Genomic DNA, 12,477 nt, shown 5'->3' with positions numbered 1-12,477 from the left:
TAACGTTTTTGAGCTGCATGTACACATTATAACCCTCATCACTTACAAGGCTTTATTGCTGGGTGGCCTGTATGGCAAAAGAAGCCTTTCCTAAAACTCTGTTTCATTTGTGCTATGCAAAAACATGTTTGGAAGAGTCTGATACTCCAAGCGCTATGTTTGGCAAAAAGCAAACACAGCACACCATCCAAAACACACCATACCTACTGTGAAGCATGGTGGTGGCAGCAGTGTGTTGTGGGGGTGTTTCTCTTCAGTTGGGACTGGGCAATTGGTCAGGATTGAAGGAAAAATGGATGCTGCCAAGTACATCCAGATCCTTCAGGAAAACCTGCATCCCTCTGCTAGACAGCTGAGGATGGGCAGGTCATTCACCTTCTAACACGACAATAACACTAAACATACTGCCAAAACAACAATGAAAAGGATAAGAAGATGAATGTCCTTGAGTGGTCAAGTCAGAGCCCTGGCTTAAATCCAATCGAAAATCTGTGGATTTGATATATATATACTGCTCTCCTCAAATGTAAATAATGTACATAATGCACACATTTTTGCACAATATATAATTACACTTTGTCTGCTGTAAATACAACTTGCACATACTTCTCTATGCACATTTTGACATAGCCTTATTTATTGATGTACATATTTGCATATTTATCTGCACTATATTCACACAATTTCTGCTATTTGCATTCCTGGTAGATGCTAAATGGCAACGTTGCTATGTACCTGTACTTTGCAATCTTTCTATCAATACGACATGGAGGTGACCAGTCTGTGGCACTGCTGAGGTAACACGGCCTTCAGCTCATTTGTATTGCGGGGTCTGGTGTCTCTCATCTTTCTCTTGACAATACTCCATAGGTTCTCAATAGGGTTCAGGTCAGGTGAGTTGGCCAGCCAGTCACAGTAATACCACAGTCAGCAAACCAGTTCTGAGTAGCTTTGGCACAGTGGGCAGGGGCCATGTCCTGCTGGAAAAGGAAATCAGCATCTCCCTAAAGCTTGTAAGCAGATGGAAGCATGAAGTGCCCTTAAATCTCTTGGTAGATGGCTACATTGACTTTGGACTTAATTAAACGGACCAAAGTGGACCAACACCAGCAGATGACATGACACCCCAAATCATTACTGACTGTGGACACTTCACACTGGAATTTAAGCAGATTTGTTTCTGGGCCTCTCCTCTTTCTTTCTACACTCTGGGACTTTGATTGCGAAATTAAATGCAAAGTTTGCTTTCATCTGAAAAGAGAACTTTGGACCACTGAATAATGCTCCAGTACTTCTTCTCCTTTGACCAGGTAAGATGCTTCTGACGTTGTCTCTGTTTCAGGAGTCGCTTGCCCCTTTCCTGGACACGTCTGGGTGTGGTGGCTCCAGCCTCAATCCACTCCTTGTGAAGCTCTCCCACGTTCTTGAATCGGCTTTGCTTGACAATCTTCTCAAGGCTACTGCCATCCCTGCTTGCTTGTGCACCTTTTTCTATCACACTTAGCACTTCCAGTCAACTTTTCATGAATATGCTTTGATACAGCACTCTGTGAACAGCCAGAGTGGAAATTAAATATTCTAATGTTTTGAGATACACTTTTTCAGTGTTTTTGAGTTTTCTCATTTTCTGAAGTAACTTGAAAAAAATATTTACCTTTTCCATGAAATCAAATTTTTTGAGGTGCACCTGTATAAATAACTACAAAAAAATTCAACTTTCTCTCCACACATATAAAATGAAAATTCTAGTTCAATACATACCCAGGCAGATATATCTGACTCATTAGATACAGATCCTTTAACTTCAACACTGACTGTCATCCAGTAGTACACAGCTGCAAAAAAAAGTTTAAAGCTGATCAGCAGCACTTCTCAATTTTTCCTCACTAAAAAAATATTGTTTATGCTGTGATTTAGGCAGTACTACTCACAGTCGCTGTGACAGGTTTGCGAGAAGTTGCAATGCAGTGACCAGGGTGCTGTATCATAATGAGTAAATTAATTTTGGAGATTCTCAAATTTAAAACTCAACAGGCAACAATCAATGTTTAATATACTGTGAATATAAAACATCTACATACCCCTGTAAAAAAAAATGACAGGTTTTTATGATGCAAAGAAAATTAAACCAAGATTACACATTAAGGGTACAAGATTTTGTACCCTTAATGTGATACAACATCCAATAACATTCAAGTGGGGAAGAAAATGGAATAACATTAAGCACAGACTTTATTTTCCAGCATTCACGACAGCCTACAAGCATGCCCACACCAGAATCCACTTACCACAATACATTGGTCCTGGACATCTGATTGTACTCACCTGTTATTTATTGCACACACACTCCATTAAAAGCCTCTTTCTGTTAGACAATCACTGCTGAGTAATTGCTCAGTTTTCTTATGTGCTGTCATTACCAAGCCTTGTTCCTTGGTACAATTTCCAGTTATTTGATAATTGCTCTGTTAATGTTTTTTAATCTGATTTTTCTTCTGATTTCCTGTTTGTCTATTGCCTGACTTGTGCCTGTTTACCCTACTGATTTTTGCTGAGTCTCTGTTCTAACACCAGGTTATTATTATATAAGTGTGCACACCCTTTTATAATGGGCCATATGGCTGTGCTCCAAATTAACCAATCATGTTCATTCAAGCTCATGTTCAGAAGTATTTATCATACATCTGTCATTAGTGAAGTAATTCTGATAACACAAATAAAATTCAGCTATCAGCTAATATCTGTAGCACTTTTTTTTATCTGACTGCTGAAGACATGGTCAACAAATTTCTCACAAAATATTTACAGGATTACTGTCTAATAAGGTAAGTATGGATGAGGCACAAAATCATTTCCAATAGATTAGATGTACCATAGAACAAAAGTTATATGTGACAGTTACTGCTCACTAGAACACCTTGCAAACATAAACTGAGTTCTGTATGTAATAATTGTATTTTTTTTCCTACTTGATTTTGGTTGCTAGATACATTAAAGGCAGAACAAATTCTGACATCACACAAACCTGCAATTTTGAAAGGGGGTATGTAGACGTATTGACCTATTTCATCAGGATAATAGAATAGAATAGAATAGATATATGGAAATAACAGACAAGCAAATTCATTTTTAGCAAATAACTGAGGGCCATTGTATTTAATTAACCTACCTGTTGTAGCATTAAAACTATCTATGATAGGTAGAGTTGTGTTAGCAGTTTCAGATAGAGGCACACATTTAAAATCAGATTCAGGTGTAGTACAATCATATTACAAGCATAATGCTTCTATTGTTTGGCAAGTGAAGGCCAAACAGACATTTAAAAAAAAGACATTTCAGTGGGATATGGTATTGATTTTGAAAGATGTAGTCCGATGAGTGATGTTTTCATCTGTCCTGCCAACAGTCACCAATTCCCTTATGTGCAGGCTCCATGACACTGTTCACTGATAGAGTTGTGCTGTTTAATTCCTGATTTCCTGTTAAGCCATATCTAATGCCAGGCCATCAACACACCTAGAAAGCAAGTCTTTTTGCTATACTCTGAATCAGAGTTTAAACCTGCCAGCCAAACACAATGTGTTGGCATCAATGCACAGTAAGCACAGATTGTCAAGAGCACTGGCTTTAGAGAGCTTAGAAACTTGTTGCAAAAGCTCAAACCTTGGAGCATGACTTGTTAGTCACTCAAAGACAAAGTTGAGTATAGTGGAAAAAAATAACTGTGACAAACCACATAGAGCATACATTATTTCTGGAATAACACTTCAATATGTTAACAGAATGAACTCACAAGCCACTACTCTTCAAATGACAGGTAGAAACTGTAGAAACTGAGCAAAGAATCACCAAGGGAGAATAAATAGCATAGTGGTGAGACCAGGGGCGGACTTAACCAATAAGTGAGGTAAGCAGCCGCTTAGGGCCCCAGGGAATTAGGGGGCCCTGACCAATACCATGAAGCCTATATAAATCATATATACTACTTACTACTTTTCTATCATATATTGTATGGTCTGTCTATAACCATTAAGATTTTAATTCATGCGATTGTGAGTGGAATCCAGTTAACTTTGCAAGTTCAGTTGTGGAGAGTATTTGGCAAGGGAGGACCACACCCAACATTGCCAGCAGCATATATTCATATGCCAGATGAGCCAGCAGCATATATTCACATGCCAGATGAGCAGGCAGTGTGTAAGGTAAGGAAAAAACTTGAGAGAAGATGCACAAATGAGTGATTTTGTAGCTGACATTACTGGACAAGGCAAGAGTCATATATAACAAAGGATATCACAAAAAAAGGGACTCCAGGGATAGATTGAGGTCTATCACAGGGTTAGGAGGGCTTTTACCTTTAGCTTTATCCATAGTCACAAGCTGTTAAGCAGATAGCACCATGACGTGTATAAGGCAAAATGAAAAAAGGGAATGATGGCTATAAAACAACAATATCTATATCAAATTCTGTCAATATGTCAGTCACTTTATAACCTATTTATTTATTTATTCACCAAACGTTACTTTGACAGAATAAGAGAACAAGTACAGAATATCTAAAGGATATTCTGTATAGTTAACCCACCTGTAGTAGCATTAAAGCTAGCTGTGACTGGTAGAGTTGTGTTAGCTGTGTCACTGTATTCTCTTGATGTGTGTGTTGACACGGTGATCACTGAATCATTAAGACAAATAGAGACAGACTTTTTAAAATCAGAATAGCATGCAGTAAAATAACATTTAAAAGCATAATGTCCTTGCAGTGATCTAAAACATCCACTGCACTTTTCCCCATCCATTCTGTAACACTTGCATCCACAATGTTATAGGGCAACTTAAGTCCATCCAAAGGGTACAAAGCAGAAGGCAATGTGCTATCCATCGCACATCATACACATACTCCCACACCAATTCACACACTACAGCCAATCAGCCTTCAACATATGTCTTTGGACAACTCTAAATGTGTTAACATCTAACCATGTGCTAAAACCAAGGTCTAAAACATCTTTTATAATAATTTAATTATTAAAGTTATTACCAACACAGTTCCATATTTTAGAAACATGGTGTTAATATTCCTACAAGCAAAAATACAGAACCCCTCTAAAACAAACTACTGAATACTGTGTTAACCCACCTGTTATAACATTAGTAGTAGCTGTAACTGATGGGCTCATGGCAGTTGTGGTGGTAGTGTTCATTACTAAAGTGTTTGTGAGATTCTTGGTCCCAGGACCTTTCAGACAGAAAGAGAAACACAAAAGTCACATATGGTATAGTAATTTATTGCATTAGCAATAGTTGTGACCAGTTGAGCATACTTGTGGTAATCATTTTCATTACTGATGTCTTTTCAAACATTTGCTTACTAAAACACTAACCCAGATGGAGAAAAAACAAACAATAAAACCAAACACTAATAATAATTTGAAAATTATTGACAAAAGCAAAATAAAGATGCTTTAGTTGGTGACAATAACCCAACACTCGATCAAACATACACATCTCTTTGGTTTTCCTTACCAGATGTAATAACCTGGTGTGTTGCAGATGATGTTTTCATAACATCAGTTTGGTGAACTGAAATAGGTTGTGTAGTTGGTGACGTTGTAGATGCATTTGTTGTCAAGGTGCATGTTACTGGGGGAAAAAGACAAAGAAATGAGCCAATGAGGCCTTCAACTGAAAAAAGATGCAATCCCAGGGAACACTGGGAGTTTATGGTATCATCATAAGGATCTGGATAGGAAATAATAAGTGGCATACCACATATTTTATGATAGATCATACTAGATTTTTTTTTTAAAAGGAAAAGGAAAAATTCATATATGATTAAGAATATTTTAGAGTAGTGCCAAGAAATTGGGTAAACCTTTTTGCTTGAACTAGATTGACTATGTTATTTTAGGTAAAATATGCATTCCCTAATGCAGGGGTCTCAAACACAATCACTCACAAATTACCTGTTTAGATTTCATCCTAATCAAATACACAGATGCCCTGTCCCTTTCCGGTCTTGTACTTATATCTGATGCCAGGGACAGCATGCTTCACGCAGTTTAATACAGCCATTCATTAATCAATTTTATGCACAGCTAGCACCAAGACCGTATATGTTATATAAACTTAAATCTATAAGCACAAATTGAAGTAATTTGGACAAAGGATAAAGAAAACACATGGCAGCTCCATTCAACATTGAAGCTGCTATGGATTCAACAGTGTTAGGAATAAAGTTACGATACTGCCAAAGCAAATGAGTTGAATGAATCTATTCATTCAAGAAGCAGGACGAGTATGCTGTAGACATTTCTTATTAGTGCAGCTGGTGTTTCAAAGTAAGGTGCTGTTTAATATTTCCCATTGAAATTGCATATGAATGCCATAAAAATATTATTTAATCACATGAAGTCCAATACAATTTCAGGTCTCTATTTATAAAATTAATATTACTTTCTATATCAAAGGTGTTCCATTTTTTTTACGAAAAGAGTCTTTTTACATCTTTTTTAAGGCCATCAGAGTATGTGCCATTGGACCTCTACCTACCAATTTGCTGCTAAATAACAGAATCCATGTGAATGAACAAAATCTGACAATAATAACTGATATGTCTAGACAGCAAAACCATTGTGTTAAATCACTTAACTCAACTCAATAATTAACATGCTGATTATGTGAATTTAAAATGATTTATTGCAAAATATGACTGTTCGATTTTTTTTTTTAAGTTTACACAAAAATAGCTGATCCTAATAATATAACATGGATAGCTCTTGGCCACCTTAATTTTGTCAAAGTACACTACCAGTCAAAAGTTTGGACACACCTTTTAATTCAATGTTTTTTGTTTAGGGATTTATGTTCTACATTCTAGAACACTAGCATAGATTTCAAAACTATGAAATAACACACATGGATTTAAGTAATCCATATGTAATGACAACAAAAAACAGTCAGTTGTTATTATAAGACACGAAGGTCAGGTGATCTGGAATAATTGCAGGAACAGTATTATCAAGTGCATTTGCAAAACTCATCAAGCACCATGATGAAACTGGCTCACATGAAGACCATCCCAGGAAAGCAAGACCAAAATTTACCTCTGCTGCAGAGGAGAAGTTCATTTAGAGTTACCAGCCTCAGAAATCACCAATTAACAGCACCGCAGATTAGAGCCGTTATGACAGCTTTACAGAGCATCAGTAGCAGACATATCTCAATATCAACTGTTTAAACGAGATTATTGTGTATTTCGGCCGACTTCAGCATTGTTTTGCAATGTAGAAGGAAATAAACATCAGGAAAGACCATGGAATTAGAAGGTGTGTCCAAACTTTTGACTGGTAGTGTAAATCTCAGATGAAAAAAGGTTGGAGACCCCTGTCCTATTCAATCAACAATTGCTTGCTGGTTCATTCAGATTCTAAATTACAACAAACAGTTTTAACAAATGGTTTTTGCTATACAATGGAAACATTTGGGTTTTAGAGCAAAAGATAAACATGAGATCAAAGATCAGCTTTCATTTCCTGAGATTTGCATCTAGTTGTATTAAATATACAACCCACTTTTTTGTGAGCAAATGTATAGGAACAGTCTTAAAGTAATTAAAAGGAAATAATACTTAATATTTGGCAGTATATGCCTTGCTTGCAATGACAACATTGGTCCTGCAACCAATTATTTAACTTGTTGTTTGTTTTGGAGGATTTCTTCCTTCAGCCTTCTGTTCAAGAAGTGAAATACATGCTCAACTGGGTTAGGGTCTGGTGATTGAATTGGCCAAGTAAAAACTACCTTTTCCCACTGATTAAGCCCTTTGCTGTGTTTGCAGTGTTTTGGGGTCATTGTCTGGCTGTATGATGAAGGTCCTCCCAATTAGATTGGATGCACTTGTCTGTAAATTGACAGACAGAATTTTATATAGAATCCTGATTCATTCTGCTGCTCCCATCATGAGTTACACCATCAATGAAGATTAGTGAGCTTGTTCCAAAAGCAACTATGTAAGCATGCAAGTATGCAAGCAATTACACTAGCTCATGCTTGACTGATGAGCTTGTATGCTTTGGATTATGAGCAGATCCGTTACTTCTCCAACACTTTGGCTTTTCATTCACTTTGGGGGAGGTTAATCTTGGTTCCAGAAATTTTTTGGCTCATCTCTATATTTCTTTGCAATATCCAATTCGCAATGTTTTGGTCATTATCTACTGTTGTTTTCCTTGGTCGAGATGTTTGATGCTTGAGTGTTAGTACACGTGAGGTTTCCTTTTTTACAGGACATTCCATTCAACTGTTGTATTGGCTGTGCCCAATGCTTGTGCAATGGCTCTGAACAATTGTTCCTTCTTTCTCAGCTTCAAAATGGCTGAAAAATATGCTTTATCCCATAGACATCTCTCTGTTCTTCATTTTGGTTTATCATTTTTAACAACAAATGCAGTCTTCATCAGCAACACACAGGGATCAAACCAAGATTGACAGAGTACTATTAGAACTATTAACAGTTTAAACAATCAGTCTAACAGGGCACATGCAGGCAACAAAATAAACCTTTCATTCATCCATTCCAATATTATATATTATAATTTTTAATTGTTATATTGTTATATTGTTAATATATTTAATAATTTATGTACTATTAGGGGGTTTGAACAAAAGGTATTCTAAGATGTTTTAAGTTATTTAACACATCTAGAGGTAAATATGAAAAAAATGAAAGCTGAAATTCTGATCTCTCATCTCATCTTTTGATCTCAAATTCAGATATTGTCAGTGTACAGCAAAAAACAAAAAACTACCCTTGGAACTATTGCTGTTCCAATACTTTCAGATAGGACTGCATTTCTTTTGAACCTATGCATACAACACAAGTGAAAGTACTATTATGACACTAATTTTCTTTCTTCTTTCTTTCTTTTTTCTTTCTTTCCTTCTTTCTTTCTTTCTTTCTTTCTTTCTTTCTTTTTATCTTTCTTTCTTTGATTCTCTCTCTCTCTCTCTCTTATAAACACCCACTCATTCTTCTTTTAACTTATGGAAGTCAGAAACTACTCATGGATAAAACCAGTCCAGCAAGCTGTCTAAGTTATATTCAGGTTATATGAATCATTGTGTTTAAGGATAATTGCCAGCCATTTGTACAGTAACTAACTGTAACCTGTTTATACCGTATACATGCAACTTAGATGTTTTCTGCTTCAATAAATACAATGGCATGCAACTCAAGCCATCTGACTAATAATATAATGCATTTGATGAACATTAAAAAAAAGATGAACACCTCTTATGGGGGAAACATTTTTCAAAAAACTAACAGTTATAGTTGCTATAACATAATTCTATAACATGGTGCTATAACATAATTCTGCTTAATAAGCAGATATTTTAAGTTTTATAGCATGTGTGAAATGGCCTTTTGTTTTTTTTGTCCGTATAGATGACATTTTGAACCAGGGTCCACTTTTCCACTTTTTTGTGTTTTGTGTTCAACTTTAAAATGCTCTAAAATGTGTGACATTGTGGACTCTTGATATCTGATATTTTGTCTTACCTATGTGAGACAACAGGAACAGGACAGAGAATAGAGCATGGTCCATGAACTTCTGTGGCCTGCTATGCAACACAAAGGGGCATGTACTTCTTGTACTCATTCTTCTGTAAGAAAGTTGGGCAGGTGAAATAACCACTGTAATGTCTTTTCTATACTACTAACTTTTCTTAGCTGCTAACAATGCAAAAGTTGACTTTTTTTTTTTTTTTACATATTTACACACATTTTTTACATATTTATTTTTCTGGATTTTATGTTATGAGTCAGACCTGCAATTTGAATGTAATGTTGAGATTAATTGTTAAAATCAAATATTTAACTCATTTAATCATATACAGATCACATGAAAAATCATATAGTTCATAGATTATGTGGTGCTGTTTAATATCTAAGCATTTGTCTGTATTAAAATCATCTATTTCAACATCCAGTAAATTTGTTTTAAAAAAAATGTAACATGATGTAACATAACATCTACTTTTGGATATAATATTATACTAAATTTATATTACCAGAGATAAATTAAGTCTCACTTATATTGGTGCTATTATTCACTATTTATGTAGCTTATTCAACATGTAACCAGTTCATTTATGTTGGAAATAAATAAATAAATAAATAAATAAATAAATAAATAAATAAATAAATAAATGTTGCTGTCCTTTACCTGTTCCCTGTTTAGGGTCACCACAGTGGATCATCCGATCCATATTTGATTTTGGCACATTGTTTTGTGTTTAAACAAACAAACCAAACAAACAAATGTAAAGTAAATATTTCTAACAGGGAAAAGATCATTATTAAAGGTAATGTGAGGGTAACTTTAAGTAAATGGCAAATAATAATAAAACAAACACTGCTACATTAACCACACGACTATTATGACCACATCTAAAATGGGAAGTTATTAAAAATGGGGTCCCATCTGTTGAATGGATAAATATTACACGCAGGCGCAGTAAAAACCTAATTTACTAACACACACGCACACACAAGTGGCTTAACACATTCATTCACATAAAATGAATTATAATAATAGGACCTAGCAGATAAGTCTTCTGTTATTCCGCCTTGTAATTACTGTAAATCTGGAAATATCTCATACTTCCACCACATGAACAATACTTGTTTGTACTGTTTGTCCATACCGTCTGAGAAAAAGACTTTATTCACGGAAGCTTCCGAACATTGGTCCTTTTCTCGCATAATTTGAAAAGCTTTTATAGAAATCTAAAATTCATCATTTTACTACCATTTTACTTACCAAGTATCGTCAAATACTGAATTAATTAGAAAATAATAGCCAAATTAAAAATTAAATTAAAAAAGAATCAGTAGACTATCAGAAGTAAACACTGTAGTCTAGACTTACGCATTCGCATTTAGAATATTCTGATTTAATTCATGTGAAACCCATTACGAATGAATATACAGTATTTATTTTGAATCAGAATTACGTAGGATATATGCATTTTGTAGACGTTAAGTAATCAGAACTTGATAGTATAAGGGCGTCCGGTACCTTGTTATATTGTCACGTGCGAAAGCGGACTTGCATCCATCTACGGAGGGACGATGATTTACATCCTTAACCCATCGGTTTCTCCCAACCGCCAGGTTCAGCTCTGTATGTGGCGCCAGCTTCTTCACTATGAAGTGACGAAGATTTATGAACCTTTTATGTGCTCGAATTAAATCGTGCGTCTATGTTACCTGTATGTCTGAGTTAATTAACCTGCCTTAAACTGAGGCAGGCTCTGCTTGCACAACACAACCCGCCTCTTTCTCCTGAAATTGTGACCCACCCTGTCACACGATGTCTCTCAAATCTACCACTACAAAAAAGAAAACTTTCATGAGGCAAAGCAAAACGTTTGACGTCAGCTGTATCCACCCCTGCCTTTATGCCTTTATCATACCTACGCACACTTTACGCAACAGTTTTTTACTCTTTGTCAGTCCTGTTACTATTTATAACACTAACAGTATATCTACAATATGCAACATTAAAACGGTTACACTGTGATATCTGGTGGAATATATTCTTGAAGTCCCTCTGGATAAGTGCGCCTGCCAAATTCCATAAATTTAAATGTATTACTTACACGTGCCTGTGAATTATTGGTTTGTGTTAGCTTATGTACACGAGTCTAACTGAATTTCCTTCACTCAACACAATACAAAGTTTTTCCTGTCTGCTTTTTGAATTCCTCCATAACATGGCTCAGGTGGGATTCCAGCTGGCCATGACCGAGGGGGAAGCATTTCACATACTGAAAAGAAACAAATCTGATGAATGTGATAATAAGTGTGTGCCATTGTGAGAAGCCAGACTGTAGATGGGTGCAGTCTACAGTCTAAGGGTAGTGTCTACCTGCTGAGATATGAAGAAAGGAATGCAACCAGACTTGTTCAGTTTCACCTCATGAAATAATTACCCAAGATTAAGCTTTCTTTGTAACTATTCAAGATATATTTTATAACCTATAGCATGAACATATTATCAAATATATTTCAGGTATAACAAAATCTGAGATTTTTCAGCTTGTACTTAGTACCTTACTGCCCTAAATATTTCACAGGACGTGTGGGAGGAAAATCATCTGTGTAACACTGCTTGGCATTTATAGCTCTGTACAAAGCAGCCTCATAATTTTATTGGTTAATAGTTTTGATGTAATATATATTACAGCTCATTGATAGAGAGAAAGACAGATAGATAGTAAAAGAGTTAATATAACCATACTGTATAACCACCACAGACAGGTACTGGATGTGTCATTGTTAGTCTATTCACAAACACACCTTTTAAACCATGCCCACACCTCCCAAACTTTTTCTACATTTGGGGAAAACTCATCCTCCAGAAGCTATTTTTACAATGTTTAAAAAAAAACTTGCATAGGTTGTCGTCT

General features: G+C 35.7%; 1 protein-coding gene across 3 annotated transcripts in view; it reads right to left on the bottom strand.

Moving 5' to 3' along the window:
• LOC131366993 (adhesion G-protein coupled receptor G2) overlaps positions 1-11,533 on the bottom strand; it is a 33,469-nt gene extending 21,936 nt beyond the window's left edge. The window contains exons 1-7 of one of the 3 annotated variants that reach the window (XM_058412134.1): positions 11,085-11,533; positions 9,563-9,666; positions 5,527-5,643; positions 5,141-5,239; positions 4,586-4,675; positions 1,932-1,979; positions 1,762-1,835 (exon numbers count right to left, since the gene is read on the bottom strand). In XM_058412134.1, coding sequence (XP_058268117.1) covers positions 1,762-1,835; positions 1,932-1,979; positions 4,586-4,675; positions 5,141-5,239; positions 5,527-5,643; positions 9,563-9,662 — 528 coding nt within the window. In that variant the 5' untranslated portion in view covers positions 9,663-9,666; positions 11,085-11,533. Of the gene's footprint in view, positions 1-1,761; positions 1,836-1,931; positions 4,381-4,585; positions 4,676-5,140; positions 5,240-5,526; positions 5,644-9,562; positions 9,667-11,084 lie in introns of those variants that run through there. The other 2 variants (XM_058412133.1, XM_058412135.1) reach the window with 2 other exon arrangements.
• Between the last annotated feature and the right edge of the window lie 944 nt (positions 11,534-12,477).

This window comes from Hemibagrus wyckioides, linkage group LG16, assembly GCF_019097595.1.
Source record: "Hemibagrus wyckioides isolate EC202008001 linkage group LG16, SWU_Hwy_1.0, whole genome shotgun sequence".
Classification (NCBI taxonomy): Eukaryota; Metazoa; Chordata; class Actinopteri; order Siluriformes; family Bagridae; genus Hemibagrus; species Hemibagrus wyckioides.
Note: the sequence above shows the minus strand (reverse complement) of the source record. Positions and strands in the feature narration are given on the sequence as shown.